The 18,532-nt window shown below is 32.7% G+C and overlaps 1 protein-coding gene across 4 annotated transcripts in view; it reads right to left on the minus strand.

Moving 5' to 3' along the window:
- Otogl (otogelin like) overlaps nt 1-18,532 on the minus strand; it is a 122,597-nt gene that overhangs the window by 1,425 nt on the left and 102,640 nt on the right. For all 4 annotated transcript variants that reach the window (XM_077798984.1, XM_026396993.2, XM_077798983.1 and 1 more), the window contains 13 exons: nt 17,840-17,981; nt 15,781-15,966; nt 14,196-14,408; nt 13,661-13,765; nt 13,298-13,405; nt 11,722-11,823; nt 11,306-11,410; nt 11,181-11,221; nt 9,240-9,303; nt 8,009-8,187; nt 7,435-7,539; nt 5,650-5,769; nt 3,946-3,991 (listed from right to left, as the gene is read on the minus strand). In XM_077798984.1, the coding sequence (XP_077655110.1) occupies nt 3,946-3,991; nt 5,650-5,769; nt 7,435-7,539; nt 8,009-8,187; nt 9,240-9,303; nt 11,181-11,221; nt 11,306-11,410; nt 11,722-11,823; nt 13,298-13,405; nt 13,661-13,765; nt 14,196-14,408; nt 15,781-15,966; nt 17,840-17,981 (1,516 nt within the window). The remainder of the gene's footprint in view (nt 1-3,945; nt 3,992-5,649; nt 5,770-7,434; nt 7,540-8,008; nt 8,188-9,239; nt 9,304-11,180; nt 11,222-11,305; nt 11,411-11,721; nt 11,824-13,297; nt 13,406-13,660; nt 13,766-14,195; nt 14,409-15,780; nt 15,967-17,839; nt 17,982-18,532) is intronic.

Genomic DNA, 18,532 nt, shown 5'->3' on the forward strand with positions numbered 1-18,532 from the left:
TCTTAGCAAATATTAACATAAAATAATGCAAAAATGCAATGAATTATTTATCAATCATACTGAAATGAATGGATGAGTCATCCTTGATTTTATGGCTTTGTGATGATCTTTTAGGATTTTAAGTGAAAATATTTTGTAATCATTCGTGGTACATTTGTGTACGACAGATTGTCACTAGATTATGCACCAAGAACGTATTTTTAATATTGTATGGTAGTGGATATAACTCCTGAATCAGGATGGAAAGGTCCAGGATTCTCATTTCACTTGTTACTAAATTTCTCTGCCACTTTAGGAAAGTCACTGAATCATTCTGGTGAGTTTCCTTATTTGCAAAAGGATGGAATTATATTACCAATTTTCAAATGAGTTTAGTCACGAAGTCTTCATCTGAAATAAAAGCTTAAGTGAAATCCTATCATATAAAGTAGACCCAGATTAAACCACTCTGGTTGAAGGAGACATGAGTAGCTAAGACTGTTTGGAATTAACCTATCCTTGTCAAGATCACCCACTACCTCCAAATTGCTGAATTCAAAGCCACATCTCAGTCCTCATCACTTCTAAACAGCATCAGATCCAGTCAATCACTCTATCCTCCTTAATTCACTTTGCTCCTCATCAGTCTCCTATGCTGATCCTTCCTCTTCCCTGACTGCTCTACTTCAGCAAGGCCCAAGGCTCAGTGTTGTTGGCAGAGCACAGATTATTTTGTGTCTTGAAGTGCTTTCATCAGTAATTACTTCATTAGCCCTCCTAATCTCCTGCAAGAAAGAAATCATCTTTACCATGACCTAAAAGTTTTACCTTACCCTCTTTTGTCTATCCCTCTCCTTCCTTCACTCTGTGTTGTAGCCATGCTTTGCTATTTCCTCTGCTTTGAACTCTTCATTGTTTGCATGTTTCCCTTAGGACAGACACTCAGTCTCTACTCAAATGACATCTCATTAAACATGCAGTTTCTAAGCCCCTATTTAAATTAGCAACCCAACTACTCTTATTCTCCATCTCTTCTATTTGGTGCTATTTTTCTTTTGGGGGGGTGGGTGGGGGCAGGGTACCAGGTATCCAACTCAGGGGCTCTCAACCATTGAGCCACATCCCCAGCCCTATTTTGTATTTTTTTAGTTAGAGACAGGGTCTCACTGAGTTCCTTAGCACATCACTTTTGCTGAGGCTGGCTTTGAACTCACAATTCTCCTACCTCTACCTCCAGAGCCACTGGGATTACAGATTGCACCACTGTGCCCGGCTGGTGCTATTTTTCTTTAGACCACCCATCACTACTTTATACATCAGTATATATGTGTGCATTTAATGTTGTTTTTCCCCTTTTCTTGGTAATATGTACTATCCATGAAGATATTATTTCATTCATTATTATAGTCCCAGTGCCTAAAAGGGTGTCTGGCACATGTAGGGGCTCAATACAAACCTGTTTGATAAATTCATTCAACAAATGAAACTGGGACAGCATTAATTCATTGTTAGCAGAGTCTGTTTGTACTAAGACACATTTCCTATTCATTCCTCAGAGACCTTACTGTGACTGATTTTGTGAAACAGCATCTGCTATAATATCCAACCTCCATAATTTCTCCAACACAGTCTGTTCATCCAAAAGCACAGACCACAGACCAGGTTCTCTAAAGCCAAAACAGAACTACTTCATAATTCCTTACATATCAAATTAGAGAAACCAATATGGATTATTATTGATCTATAAATTTTAAGAGCCAGGTAGAGTTGAAAGATCTTGGGTCCAGGCATTGGACAGGTCTAAAGCCATTACTAAGGCGATCAATTTCTGTGAACTTTCATTTTCTCACCTGTAGAGGGACCATCCTTACCTCCCAGAAGGCTGAAAAGATTAACTATGGTCTTATCTGTAATGGGTTTAGGAGTGTCAATGTGTGGCAGGTAAATGGTTGTTCATTAGATTAGTCACATCAATTCCCCTGTCTGCCCTCATATAAAATAAACATGCTCACTTCTCTAATAACTAACATAGGATTATAAAAACCAGGGCCTCATATTATAACATGCCTCTCTCTCTTTGTGCCTGTGTCTCATCCCTAAGAGTTTAGACATGGAGGAAGTAGAAGAGAAATAAGATATAAACCTCTTCAGATTTTACAGTAAAATTTCATTCCTTGAGCTCATGATACAATAACTATTTGACACACATTAGTTTTCATTTGATTCAGCAAACACTGAATGAAAAATAGCTATTTCTAATGAATAGAAAAAAATAATTAGTGTGTGTCTAAGAGCTCCAGTAATTAAAAATACATAAGTGATTTTATGCTATCCTCAATGTCCAAGCAATGTGACTCTTATCAGCTGATCTTTGTCCTCCCCAAATTCCTATGCCCCTTAGAATTTTAGAATGTGACTTCATTTGGACACAAGGTCTTTACAGAGGTCATCAAGTGAAAATGAGATCATTAGTGAGCTTTAATTAATATGACTGCTGTCCTTAAAGAAAGAAATTTGGAGACAGTCACATGAGGAGACATGTCTCATGTAAACACAGAGACAGCCATCTACAATGCAAGGAGACAGACCCTTCCCCTCATAGCCCCAATTAGAAAGCCTCCCTGCCAACATCCTGGTTTTGGACTTCTAGCCTCCAAATCTGTGAAGCAATGAATTTCTCTAGTTTAAGCCACCACTTTGCAGTACTTTGTCACACAGCTGCCGTAGAAATTAATCCAATGACAAGTTAGTCATCAATCCATTTTATGTTGGACTATTTGCTTTATATATATATATATATATATATATATATATATATATATATGCGCGTTTTGAATTTGGCTTTTCAGACATCATGCAAATACAACTTGGTCATATATAGTTCAGCACCTCCTCAGTCACAGAAGTTTGATAAGAACAAGTTACTTAACTCTCTGAGCTGAACATCAGGATAATTTTAAAACCTATTTTATTGAATTTTCATAAGGAATAAATACTGTGCAGAAAATTTAAGAGAGTTTCTAATTTTCAATTATTATTATGTTCCAGGGTGTATATTATAGCTCTGTTGCAACATTATTTTAATGCATTTTAACAGTCTCTTCAGTAAGACTGTACAGCTCTGAATAGGTAAGACTACTCTTACATATTTATGGGATTTACCGCTTCGTGAAATTCAGAAATTTCATTTGAGAAGCATGACAATTTGTATCTAAGAATCCAGCCCTACATCATGACATTATTAACCTGAACTCTTTTGCCCTTTTCCTCAAAGCATCCTCAGCAACTTTTAAATTACTATCTTAATTTTCTAAGACCTTCCATTTTTATATTGACAAAAATTCATAAACACTTTTTAAAAAAAGAAAAATAGTTGCATGGATATTTTAGTCCTTAGAATATACAAAATCACTATAATTCAAACAAACATAAAATATATCACATAACTTTATTATCAATATAATCATGGGAACTTTTATATGTATGATTTAAATACACTTCACTAAAATGATATTTCCCAAAAGTATAGAACCACAGACATGTTCAAATACAACTGGAATACATTGTACTATTTGTGTCCTTACTGCAGTCTCAAGGCCATTCTCACCATTACCTGTTTAACTTTATATAGTTCAGAATGTTTCAAGAAAATTTGACCATGATGCACTCATAAATTAAAAATCTATTAAAATCCTATGCAATCCCTTTTGGGAGATTCCATAATAAAGAAATTTCTAACAATAAAATTAAAATTTATCTAAATTAAAAACATTGTATATAAACTGCAGAAGATAAAGATTAAATTAAAAAGTTATCAACCACATGATAATGTGGTTGAAATAATGTACTTTATAAAATCTGTTTTCCTCTGTAACATAGGAATCGAATCCTATGAGAAAACCACAATCACAGTGAGCAATTAAAAGTAATCTATCAAGTTATTGCATGTAATATGTCTTCACTTACAGATCTTGCAACAGCCTTCATTATAAAGCTTTACAAGTCCTTCATTCTAGGAAAAGAGAAAAAGAATAAAGTAAAAAAAAAATACAGTTTATATATGTCTTCCTAGACCAGAAATTGGAAACTTAATTCTTCACAATTTTTTTAATCAAATATCACAAAGCCTTTATTGAAAAGTTATTGGAATTTAACTGTTTCTAATAAGAATTTCTTAGGAGCAGTTATTTTGTTTAAAATTATATTATTTCTACATTAATAATGTGTAAAATAATGCAAAAAAATGCTTCTTAAAAAAATGTTTCAAACGCTTCAAAATATTTTTACCAAAGAAAAATAATAACAGATAAAAAATAGATGTTATTATATTTTTTCAACTCCTCCAATCTAAACGACCCTTTTAGACTAAATTGAGTTTATCAATATAATTGTTAAATACCATATCTTTTTCTTTAATATCTTATTATTCATAAAATTCCCATTCCTTATGGTGGCTCTTGTGTAAGGCTCAATTAACAAAATCTTATTGATTAGCTTTTATAATTCTCATAGTAATTACTAATTGTTTTTACTTACTTTCTAATTGTAACTCAAATAAAAGAGCAATTTATTCTTTAAAAATGAGTCTGTGAAATACCATGATGCCTAAGTTTAATTCCAGTGCTTTAATTCTGTGACTTCAGTCCATGTTAAAGTTAGTTGACCAGCCATCAGCAGTAAAAGGGTGTTTCTTAGAAAAATAATCAATGGAACTATGTTATTTTTCTATAAAACTGAATGAATTTCACTTTTAATTATGGATAATTATTGCCTAAATAATTAAAAACATAAAAAATCGGGCTGGGGATGTGGCTCAAGTGGTAGCGCGCTCTCCTGGCATGAATGCAGCCCAGGTTCCATCCTCAACCTCACATACAAAACAAAGATGTTGTGTCCGCCGAAAACTAAAAAATAAATATTAAAAATTCTCTCTCTCTCTTTAAAAAAACATTAAAAAATCTTTTAGAATAAAATTTATATTAGTTTTTGAAATCCATTCTCTCAATAGACTCTTCTCTGAGAGAATAGATAATTCGAAAGGCAAAGGTAAAGAACCAACAATGCTATACTAAGTCCTCCAGTGGCTTGTGCTCAAAGAACCTAAGGCAAGTGTCACGTAGGCCAGCATGTATTAAAAAGTGAAATGAGCCAGGCACTGTGGCACACTACTTTAATCCCAGAAACTTGGGAGGCCAAGGCAAGAGGATCACAAGTTCAAAGCAAGTCTCACCAACTTGCTTTGTCTCAAAATAAAAAATTTTAAAAAGCCGAATATGTGGTTCAGTGGTTAAGTGCATCTGGGTTCAATCTCCATACCAAAAAAAAAGTGAATGACATCATGAATCTGGCCATTTGGCTATGAAAAAAATGGCTAAACTCAATTATGAATCTATATTACAAGGAGGGCTAGGTTTGCTGAGCATAGGACTTTTCAATAATCTTTTGACTATACATGAAAACCCAGGGATAGCAAAGTGTCCATTCAGAGACTCAAATCTGGATCACCATATAGAACTTAAAATAGCAAACTAAGGAAATAAAATAGAACTTTTATTTAGGTGAAAAAATAAAGCATGCACTATAAAATATACACCACAATATAAGTATGACCTCAGATATTTTTAAATTATAGTTAATACAGAGTTTTCTTACAAATAACAAAGTACCAACCATTTTGCATTCGGTCTCATTAAAAGGGGGACAGACCATACTGTAGTTCAGAATCATTGCTCCTTCTTCAGTCTTAACACACTCATATGTGCTGCAGTTATAATGCCAAGTATTTCCCTCCTAAAAAAGAGAGAGAGAAAGAAAGAGAGAGAGAGAGAGAGAGAGAGAGAGAGAGAGAGAAAGCTACTGTTGTGTATATTAAAATCTGCTTACTTTCTTTTTTTATTAGTTGTTCAAAACATTACAAAGCTCTTGACATATCATATTTCATACATTTGATTCAAGTGGGTTATGAACTCCCATTTTTACCCCATATACAGATTGCAGAATCACATCAGTTACACATCCACATTTTTACATACTGCCATACTAGTGTCTGTTGTATTCTGCTGCCTTTCCTATCCTCTACTATCCCCCCTCCCCTCCCCTCCCATCTTCTCTCTCTACCCCATCTACTGTAATTCTCTCCCTTGTGTTTTTCCCCCCTTTCCCCTCACTTCCTCTTATATGTAATTTTGTGCAACAATGAGGGTCTCCTTCCATTTCCATGCAATTTCCCTTCTCTCTCCCTTTCCCTCCCACCTCTCCTCCCTGTTTAATGTTAATCTTCTCATGCTCTTCCTCCCTGCTCTGTTCTTAGTTGCTCTCCTTATATGCTTACTTTCTTAAGTAAACGATTTCCCATCTTACTGAATCAATTTCAAAAGGATGCAGAGAACTTCTTGTGGAATAAATGTTCCATCTGAAAATGTCTCCAAATTTACATAAAACTATTGAAAATACTTGTTTGTGTGTTTGTGTTTGGTTTCATAATAGAACAAATATGTAATTGTGAAATAAGGCAATAGAGAAGAAATCAGAAAATAGGTATCACTTTCTACTAAAAAAAATAATTAATCTAATCTGGCCAAGTCTCAAAGTTCTTACTCTGACATTTCCTCACTAATTATAAAAAATAAATCATATTACTTATACACCTCTTTTCTTGAAATTTGTTTATTCTTCCTTCTACTCCCTTATCAGAAAAAAAATTTTAAAAAATTGAATGACAGTGCTTATTGACCTATGATTCTAATTTCATATACCTTTGGTTATTATAAAACTTATTCCTATTCTTTTAACAAATACATAAATATAACATTTTGTTCCTGGTTTCAGAATTCCTATTTAGAAACAAAGTCAGCTGAAGTAATTATTACCCAAGTATTGGGCTATAGTTGATCTATATCTTTATTTTGTAAGCTAAATTTTATAATTATAGTTAAACTCTGACTTGAAGATGCCATGTAGACCAGTAAAACATGTTAATAAACCTGACCACTTTCTTTTCTCTAGATTCTATCTCAATTTGTGAGTAGCTTCCAGTCTTCTGTGAATGTTAATTGGAAATGATACATAAGTTCTGGCATAAAAGAAGATAAAATATTTTAATTCAGAAAACACTAATGTCTAGTTTATAAAAAAGTTATCAGTTCCAAAGAAATATTTTCTTTTTCATTTATATGTTTAGAAATCATTATTTCCCATAGCCCATTTCCCACATCTAGGAGAAAAAAAGTGAAGACAATAAAACATGTTTATCTTTTGATAATAGACATTATCAAATGCTTTAAAATGTAGCAAATGTGTGCAGTGTGTTAAGTGCACTGTATGTTTGTTATATGTAGAAGTATGTCTCTATGGGTGTGTGACACTTTTCAGATTTATGTAACTCAAGAATGTCATCTTCAAAAAGCAACACAAAGATCTGCCTTCTAAAGAAGGTAAGAAATAAGGAATGCATACCTCATATATAACTGATGTTCCATTTTCCATATGAAATTTGCAGGATACATTTTTGCAGGTTCCACAACAATCATAATCACTTGGGGATGCAATGTACACCTGGTGCTGCATATGGTGACAGTACACTGAGTTAGCACACAACAATACAAACACTTTTATTGAATTAGTTCTGGAGCTGTTTCCCAACATAATTATATGCTCTCTCAGAACAGCCATAAGCATTTCTAAGGTTGAGTTTGAAGAGCTTTAAATAATAATTGGTTTTATATAACCATATTAAAAGTGAAGTCAATGTTAACCTTTACACCTAGCAACCAAGATTCATCAAGAAAGTGAATTGTGATCTCAGGTCAAGCAAGCTGGCAAGCTGCAGATAATAAGACTCCTGAAGCTCAAGGTCATACATAGGAAAGTGGAAATCTGCTTTAAATGAGTGTGTTATTACATTTATAGACAGTTAAAGAACATTCAAGAGTACATTTTTAACTCATGGAGTATTCACTAGTTCGAATTCTGCAGCTGCCAATTTTAGATTCATTAACTCTTATCAGAATGACTCATAAAGAATACTTACAATATCACATTCTTTTGAACAGTTCACCATCGTAAAATTCAAAGTGTGAAACCCAGTGTGGTTATCTTTTTCTTCCAGACACTCAATTTTATAACAAAAGTCCCCTTTAAAATACTTTATCAAAGATTGTCCAGGGTTCAACACTGATGCTTCTTGAAATACACACACGTCATCCTTTTCTAAAGTACAAAAAATAATACAAAAATAAAATGTTATCTTATATTAATCAATCAAATAAACTTACATTTAAGCCTATGTTTTCATGCGATATGCCAGTTTTTTTCAAAATCAAGTAAGATTCTTACACATTGGTAATAACCCTAGAGTATTAATTAATAATGAATATAGCACATTCATCCCTTATAATTCAATTACATTTGCTCTATAAAATCAGTTGCTTTAACTTCCTTCAAAATCTATATTTTGTATGGGTTTCAGAAATATAAGATCCCAGTGAGGGGCAAGCTACTTGCTGCTTTCTCTTTAGGACACAGCACAACCACTGATGGACATGGATGCGGACAGAGGCTACATCTAATTCATGAAGTTGGGATTCTGCAGTGTTTGTGATTTTTAATGGTTATTTGAGAGCAGTTATTCAGTTTTTAGTGTTACAATATAAATAGTCATATAGATCATATTTCCTGAGGGAGAGAGCTAATTTAATGCACTACTGTGGCTTTAAAAGTGGTAAAAATTAGGGTGAGCTGGAATATGATATACTCAGCACAGCTTATATGATATACTTAGCACAGCTTTGTGCTTCTCCAACTCTGAACATAAGCTTTCTCTAATATAAAAAATACAAGAATTTCAAGCCATTGAGCAAAAGTTTTACTTCCTATTATCCTGCTACTACTTAATATGAACACTCTTTATTTCATAGAAAAATCAAGTTTACTTATGCTTTACAACGTTGACATCAATCATATACAACCAAGGGAAAAAAACCTCACACAATTAGATATTGTCTGTTTTTAAAAATTAAATATAAACTGATATCAACTTTAAAATCCTGTGAAAGCTTTGGAAAAAAAAGTTTTTCTTTCTTATTACCAAGTTCTCAGAACATTTTGAGATATTTCAAAAGAAAATTAATAGTACTTTTTTTACTTAAATATTGGTGATTGGTTTAATATGTATCTCTCTCAAAGAAGATCATTTTAAATAATATTCATCTATTTAAATAATATTCATCTATTATTTAAAAGTTATTTTAACAAGTAGTTACCACAGAGATACTGAAAACATCCACAGTCACTCTGAAAGTTATGATCTATTGCAGTAAATTCTCCCTATTAGAAAGAAATTATTATTATTATGTGACTTATATAGCTTATTATGACAATTGTTAAAATACACATTCATTATAACATCTAATAGATGTCTTACCACACAGCTAAACACACAACAGGTGTTTGACAAGATATTTTAGTGATTATGCTTAGGTTAACCTAGTGGTCATTTTATTAGTAACCCATGGGGGTGGGTCTCTTTAAGCTTTATTACTATTAAGGGAGAGAAGGTGGATAAGATGATCTTTGTGGTCTGTCATAACTTTAAAATTACATTGTTTGATTCTGAACTTCTAGAGGGCAGCTGGAGCTAAAAGAGTGCTTGACACCCTGGAAGCATTGCTGTGTGGAAATGTTTGTGATCTCTATAGAGGTGGTCCAGAGCTCTGCAGTCTGCATCCAAACAAGGCTGCTATGGCAGACAGAGCAGCAACAGAAGGGTGTAGTGTAGCAGATAATAGCATGGACTTGTGAACAGGACTGTAACCCTGTTCTGCCAATCCTGGCTCTGCTGTTCACTAGCTGTGTGAGCTACGGCATGTTACTTAACCAATGTGCACCTCACTTTCCTTATTGTAAAAGAGAGATAAAATATTGCTTGCCACCTAGTATTATTGAGAGAAATAAATGGGTCAATGTACTTAAAGAGCTTAGAAATAGGCTGACACACAGAAAGTAGTATATAATTTTCGATTGTTAGTAAATGTTATCATGACAGATTCTCATACTTTGCCCTGTAAGGAATACCCAGGACCAGACCTAAATTTTTCTATTAGTACATTATAATTATGCATAATAGTGGGATTCATTATGCCATATTTGTACATGCATTTAACATAATTTGATCAATCCAGACTTAAATCTTTGAGAATGACATTTTAAATATAAAACTTTCCTGGGTTCCTTTAATTTTCATATCACATTAGAAATAAAGTGAATTTTATTCTTTACATAAGAAAATTATTCAAATGAATTCATAATAACATATAAAAGGCATTTCCCATAAGCTAATATCTTACTTTTTATAGCGCCTTATACATTTTAGTTTTATTAGCATTAATTCATTTGGTAATTTTATGACTTTAGTCAAAAAGACATCATTCCAATGTTATTGAAAACAAGATAAATTAGATAAATAAGATAAATTCCCAGTGGAATTAAAAAAAATTTGCCAGTGCCTAAGCTAATCCAAAGATGAAATAAGGAAAAATTTGGCTAGTCCTAACTCTTTTAAATAATTATACACCTGTTTTTTTAATAATTAAAGCCACAGTGCTCATTCCCTTCTTTCAAGCTTAGCTTTAAGTTTTCTATTCTTCCCTATTTCATAGTCTATGCATATTTCTTTTGAGATCTTATCCACATATTTAGTTACACCTTTATTCTCAATAGTACCCACCTATAGGAATTATCCACTTGATTATTCTACCAATACTTGGTATTATATCAAATATAATGGTATTTTTTTACTCCCATATAAGTAAGCATCTTTCTCCTTTAAAGTCAGTAGTAAAATCACCTTCAGCTATCTCTACTTTGGGCCATTATAAATAGTATTTCTATGACATTTGAGATTTGAAATACCTTTCAGTTTTCAAATAATATTTTTCCATATTTTGCTTCATTTAAAAACCAGTGACCTTCAGTAAGTACAATGTTAGTAGATTTAGTCACTAGTTTAAAAAAATCATGGGTTGCATTTTCCTGTCTCACATAAAATATAAAAGGTTGACTTCTGTAATAAAAGAGCACATTAATTGAATCTACTTCAGTACAATTTAATGAAGATATTTCCATTAACTCTGAAGAATTCAGAAATGAAGGAGACAAAGGAAGAGTAAATTTGAATAATAAACATTCTAAATATGTGTTCTTACCACTTCACAAGTTGGCATTATAAGGTTCTCACAGTTACACTCTAAAAGGCAAAAATCGACATATTTACATTGATCAAAATATATCAGCTTATTATAATAAAGCTGTTAAGTATGAAATTAGTTACCACAACGCCATGTTGGACAACATTGCCCAGATACATTTTCTTTGACAAGATTCATATCTTCTGCACAGTTGAGCAGTGGTGGAGGACAAAGATTTGTTTCACAGACTAGAAGGAGAAACCACATGGGTAAAGATTAATTTTATGTAATTGCTGAATCTTATTACCTACCCTCTTGTTTACTGATGCAGGTCATAGATTCATCTCCCAAGTGCTGCCTCACCATGTGAAGTTGTAGATAGAACAAGTGTCTTGTAAGTAATATAGCAGTGCTAGCACAGCTCCTCAAGTGCAAAACCCTGATAAAGGGTCTGCTGTAACAGTGCACCTAAGAGCCACTGGGCTTCTTAAACACATAAATATTTCTGGTCATTTCTTAGACACATTAAAATATTTTTAACTAATTTCAATACACTCACCACAGTAATACTGAGGACAACAGACATGTGTGGTATTAAGATTCACCGTTAAAAATTCCCCATCAGAACATAGTGGAATAGGTTCAGTGCAAGGTTCACAAACTAAAGGTGAAACAAAAAGCCAAAAGTCATTGCTGAGCTGAAAGCAAATCAAATGTTAATTCAGGTTACAATACAAAAATCAAATCAAAATAAAATACATCGATACTAAATAAAATACGAAACAAAGAAAATAAGGCATGGTTCTTTATTTGATCATAAAACAATGATACTGCCCAGATGATATATGCTTTCCTAAGTACAGTGACCCCACAGAACACCATCTATCAGAAATAAAGGGCATTCAGTTTTCTGGAGTAATTCATCCTTACTAAGATCAAACTATCATTGATTAATTTATTGAAGTTTACTTCATTCACTACCCTTGATTATTCTAATTTAAGGAATAACAATGGAGAAGGCACTTGTTCTGTTGAGCTGTTTAGCATCTCTCCCAAATGTAATAATTCTCTGAATAACCTTGAGAAATGCCCACCCACACAGTACCGAAATGACTGTGAATGAAGTACCTCACTCTCACCAGCCCACTTTGTAGGATAACCCATTGTAGAATAATCAAAATCTCCTCCCATGGAATTTAAATCATAAATAAAGGTACCCGGGGACAAGAAAATGGCTTGAGCTGGCTCATCACCAGTGGCCTCCACCTACAGTAGCTGGCTTTTCCTCCCAGAGCCTGGCTAGATAGCTTTCATACTTCCCCAAATCCTTCCAATAATTGCTAGTGCTTCATCTACCCAAAATCTCTTGGCTTTGACCACTTGCAAAGGACCTTAACTGATTCAAACAAATGTGTTTTGATATTCCTAGGTATATCTGAAACCTATATTAAGCACCAATCTTTGATATGACAATTCATTTGGATTGTAAAGTAGATAATTCTTTATTTTTCAATATCCAATTTGTCAGATTACTTAGCTCTAATTATTTCCTAGATACTCTATTGTCTACCATTCTCTTTTGAGATCATCAGAACTTTATATTCTGATGTGCAGAACATAAAGTTTTAAAAAGTCCTATAATGTCTTAGCAGAGCATATTATTCTAACTGGTTCTTCAAGGAAAGTCAGTAATAAATTTTTCTTCAAAAAATTAGATACTTGCCTTATTAAAGGAAAAAAACTTGATTTTATTGTCTTGATCATGTTTTAGACAGATACATACATATATTTTGGGGTAGGGGAAGATTCTAAGAATAGTAACTGTTAAGAGTCATTTAAAATGCTGTACCTTCCTTTCCTTATTTTAATTAATTTTTTATTTAAATATGACAGCGGAATGCATTAGAATTCTTATTACACATATACAGCACAATTTTTCAAATCTCTGGTTGTATACAAAGTATATTCACATCAATTCATGTTTGTAGAAAGAATACAGTTCTTGTTCAGTTTTATACCTATTAGTATAAAATTAGAATATCAGTTTCCATCAGTCATCATGAAATTCAAAGCAAATAAAGGAGTCTCTCTAGATTCTCCCTCTTTTTCCTAAAAATTATCTCTAGAATACTCACCACAGAGAGGGGGAAAACAGCAAGGTTCTCCCTGCTGAACATGAATCATAAATTGGTCTTCTCTGCATTCTGGTGTTGAAATAACAGGACACTTGAGTGGGTCACATTCTGCAGAAACACAAATGTATTTAAAAAATTTGTAAGATGAAGAAATAATAAATAAAAGTAAAATAAATGAAATAGTGCTTAGTTTTCTTTGAATTTAGTGATATAAAGATCTTAATGTTAACAGAAACATAGAAATAGCAACCCTGAAATCTCTTATGACAAATTATTTTCTTGAAGATGCCAAGAAAGAGATTCTAATCCACTATTCTGAATGAACAATGAACCTTACTCAGTTTTCCAAATTGATTAACTCACCACATTTGTACTGTGGACAACAAGAAAGAGGGCTATAACCAACAACCAATTTTTGACTAGTTGTGCATGTTGGAATGGTAGTTTCACACAAATTCATGTCACATCCTAGAAGCGAGAAACAGAACATTAAAAATAGTGGCCAAAACTAAAAACTTGGGCTCTGAACTTGAAAAAGGAAAATGACTTTCACTAACATGTTTTTCCACCATCATTAAACCTATTCCATTCACAAGGCAATCTATATTTGAAAAAAAGAGCAGCTTTAAGTTTTGTCTGGTAGTCTTTCACCCCTGATTGTCACGACTTAAAGTTTTCCATATCCTTTCTCTTGTCATATATTGCTGAATAATTGTATTGTTATTAATAGTCAGAGTTTTTTGTATGTATTTGCATAATTTATTTGAGAAAATGACATTTATGGCAGGACTATATTGTTACTTCAACCCTTATATGTTTGTTTAGACCAAGCATCAAGGACACAATGAATGAACCTATTTTGCAGTACTAATTTGGAGGCATCAACCTGTGCACATACCACAAACTTCCTTTGAACAACAGGTCAGCTTATCAATGGTGCCCATGACAATTTCGGCTTCTCGTTCACAAAAGGGAGAGGGCTCTTCTTCACAGTCAGGTTCTACAGGAATGATGCTTCCATTCTCCAAACATTTATATAGGGCGCACTCATCAATGCCCCCATTCCAAATCTCCCCAGCAGTTCGGGGTTGATCTTCTCTATCAGTGCAAACTTGAAGAAATTGACAATGTTATGACATTCATAACCTAGTCACTAAAATAAATCAAGCTGCTATGTTTTGAATTCAGACTGTGATTTGATCCAGTCACATAGCTGACATGTCACAAATCCATCCTGTCTCAGATTCCTTTTTTTCTACATCAGCTCACATTTTTCTTTAACCAACCTTTGTGTATATGCCACAGAAAATATTTTTCCTTCCTACAACTATCTATACATTTATATGCCCTCTGCTATAAATAAGATGATTTTTAGTTGTTTTAAGACATGTAAGATGTTATCAATACAATTTATTTAGCTTCAACAAACTCAGTGATATAAATGTGAATTAGCTTTAAAATAATAACTGTTATAAATAAATGACATTAGAAAAAAGTAGTCCCTATCTCACATTAAAATTCATGTCATACTAAAATATAAAACATTTCCGCTTTAAAATCTAAAAGAGAAAAGTAGGCAATTAGGAAAAATATTATATGTAAATATGGCCCTCTAGTAATTTTTTTAAGGAATAATAAAGTTAAATAGCTACAATCATATCCTCAGTATCTAAGCACTTCTCCAGCAAATCAAGCTGTTAAACCTCTAAAGTTATGAGCATAACTGTGCCTATGTATTCTGAAGTCTTTCTTTCTTTCTTTATTGGCAATTTCAAGCTTGTTTCTAAAACTATATACATTTGCTTCTACTTACCCTTCCTTTAACTGTTAGCTAATTACCTGTCTGACCATAAGGAAGACCCCTATGACTATCAAACTACTGTGCAGTGATTTCCTCAGTTTTTCACGTTTCCATTTGCCACCACCATTTAGACAATGTGTCAAAATTAAATTGTTGGAAAATGACAGCAGAAAATTAAAATTTTCCCCAGATAATAATTCTATCTGCCATTTCTAAAGTGCTTATTTTCTCAAGGCACCATTAAATGCAAACTTCTTTTTCTTGTTTGATGTCTCTCCACGCTGACCTGATAAGTTAATAAGCACTATCATTTCTCTCATTTTGCAGAGGCATAACCTCAGGCTCAAAGGTAAAATGAAAGCTAAAGACAGAAAATAACTGGAATTTAAGTCCATCCCACAACCTATACTTTTAATTCTTAATTTTCCATGCTCTTTCCTAGTTATTACATATATATATATATATGTATATATATAAAACTATCAAAATACATCATAATGAAAGCTACTAATTTTGTTAAATTCAACTGAAACCATATTAACAGCACATTACAAACTCATTTCCTTTCCAACACTTAGGTTCCCTTTGATTAATTTTTCTCAGCATATCTTTCCAATATCTAAGAAAAGTTCTTATCTGTGTGTTAAATCTCAAAGAAATTATTTTGTATTTTGCTTCTTACCACATTCTCTCTCTGGAATACACTGAATTTTATCTGGCCTGTGAAGAATGGTCCCATTTTTGCACACACAGTCTTCTCTTAAATTCGAACATGAAGAGTGTCCATAGGACCATTTGTTCAGGCATGTTCTTGCCTCACAAGGTCGCACACAGGGTTGATATTCTTTCCCATCTGGGCAACTCAGAGCTATGAACAAAAAGGATGGAATTTGCTAATGATAAACATGACCCATTTGATTTCTAATAAAAGAAAGAAATGTCAGCTTGTCTCTGAAACGGAATTTTGCACATTTTAGTCTCTTCAATGTCCATTTTTTTTATTTTCTGTGTACTGTAGATCAGGAGCAAGATCATCAATGAGTATTTTCAAACATCTTGCAGGTGTCCAACTAATATTAAAAGTTCATCTGATTTGTATCAAATAAACATAGGCAGTCCAAGTCTGGTTTCCATGTAGTCAACTATTACAAAGTTAATGCTCTGTGCAGTCAAATGAGATATGTCATCTACTCAGAATAAACATGGAGATCAGCTTTAAATAATGTAATTCAACCAAGTCATAAAAAAATGTGGGTCGTATTTAGGCTTAATCTTTCACTGTTAAAAGAAAATGATTGTTGAACAGTCTTTAAATGATGCTTTAGAAAATTCTTATTAATTTTAAATAATCTTTAAAAAGTTATACTGTTAGAAAAGAAATACTCAGATGGTAGGAGTATAAATTGGTTCAATATCAGTGGAGAACAATTTGACAGCACCCAGTGAAAGTGGAGATGGCATACATTCCAGATGAATCAGGAATGCTGCTCTCAAATAATGATTCATCTGTGGAAGGAGGAAGATAAAAGGGATAAGAGAAGGGAACAGAGAAGCCTTATATGCAACTTTATTTTTTTATGTTGTTATTGGTACAATAGAATTGTACATAATAGTGTGGTTCACTGAGATATTTTCTTATGTGCAAATAACATAATTTGCTCCATTTCATTCCCCATAATTTGCTTCCTTCCCTTTCCTTCTCTTCTTCCCTCCCCTTCCTTTACTCTATTAGCCTCCCTTCCATTCAATTGCATATTTTTAAATTGGTACATTATAATTATACATAAAGGTAGGATGCATTGTGATATATTTATATATGCAGATTATACAATTAGGATAATTTCATTCCTCAGTTCCTTCCCTTTCATTTGTCTCCTCCTTCCCCTTCCATCCCTTACTACTCTATTGATCTCCTTCTATTTTCTCATGAAAATAGAAGATCCCCATCTTTTATTTCTTTTTTTTTTCCTCTAGCTTTCTCATACCAGAGAAAATGTTTGACCCTTGACTTTCTGAATCTAGCCTATTTCACTTAGCATAATGTTCTCCAGTTCTATCCATTTATATATACAACAAAGGACATAATTTCACCTTTCTTTATGGCTGAGTAAAAGTCCATATAAAATATACCATATTTTCTTTATCCATTCAATTGTTGACAGGCACCTACACTGGTTCCATACCTTTGCTGTTGTGAATTACATTGCTAAAGACATTGGAATGCAAATCTCTCTTATAGTATGGTGATTTCAATTCTTTTAGATAAATAGTGAGGAGCAGAATACTGGGTCAAATGATGGTCCTATTCCTGAAGAATCTCCATACTGATTTTCATAGCAGTCAAAGTGATTTGCAATCAAATGGGCAAATGAACTAAAGAAACATTTCTTAAAAGAAGAAATGCAAATGGTCAACAATTCTATGAAAAAATGTTCAACATCCTTAGCAATCAGGGAAATGCAAATCAAAATTACATTGAGATTTCATCTCACTCAAGTAAAAATGTTAGCCATCAAGAATAGAAATAATAATAAATGTTGGTGAGGATGTGGAGAAAAAGGAACACTTGTAAATTTTATTTGTAAAGTTGAGTGATCTGACTTGTTTGTGATATATTGCTTTTTGTGTATCTTATGCTTATAATTACTATTTGATTAAAAATAAAAAGTAAAAGAAAAATGAATAAAAAAGGATGTTATTTAATGATTAGAAAATATTGTATAGATTTAGTGGTTACTTACTGCAGTAATCAGGTGTTCTCCAATGAATGCAGATGTCAAACTTGTTGCACAGAGCTACATATGCAGAAAGAGCATCACATTCATAGTTCCAGAAATAGGTATAATTGATCCACATCTTTTCACAAAATTCCTTTGGTGAAACCTACAAATGCATTTTGCCTTGGGATAAGTTATGCTGTTTTATTTTTCTAAAGGCCCTAAGCTAGACTAAGACAATTTGGAAAATAAAATGACAGCAAATTGATATTCATTATAGTTCCTCTTAGATCTCAGATTTTCAAGAGTTCACAATACTAGATGTCACCCCTGAATTTATATTTCCCAACAGATTTTAAATGAGATAACTGTTATCTATACTAATCTATATAAATCTTTCTTAGAAGGCTGGCAAAGAAAGAGAGTAACTCAGGTCTAGAAAAAATCTATTTCTAATATTATGATTTGGGTTACAATCATCTCTTCTATATAATACATAGGAGATTGAGCTACTATAGATAAAATTGGAAGCTACCAAAGCATTCTATAATGGTATAGAGCATCATCCATTAAACCAGTTTATAAATGCTTCTTAAAATTCTTTATATTAATAGTCCATGTTCATCTCTTATAATTTGTTATGCTTTATTTTCATTCAATTCTTTTTTCTATAGACTATGTTCTGTTTTGATCTAGAGACTGTGATATTTCAATAAT

Source organism: Urocitellus parryii, chromosome 5 (assembly GCF_045843805.1).
Source record: "Urocitellus parryii isolate mUroPar1 chromosome 5, mUroPar1.hap1, whole genome shotgun sequence".
Classification (NCBI taxonomy): domain Eukaryota; kingdom Metazoa; phylum Chordata; class Mammalia; order Rodentia; family Sciuridae; genus Urocitellus; species Urocitellus parryii.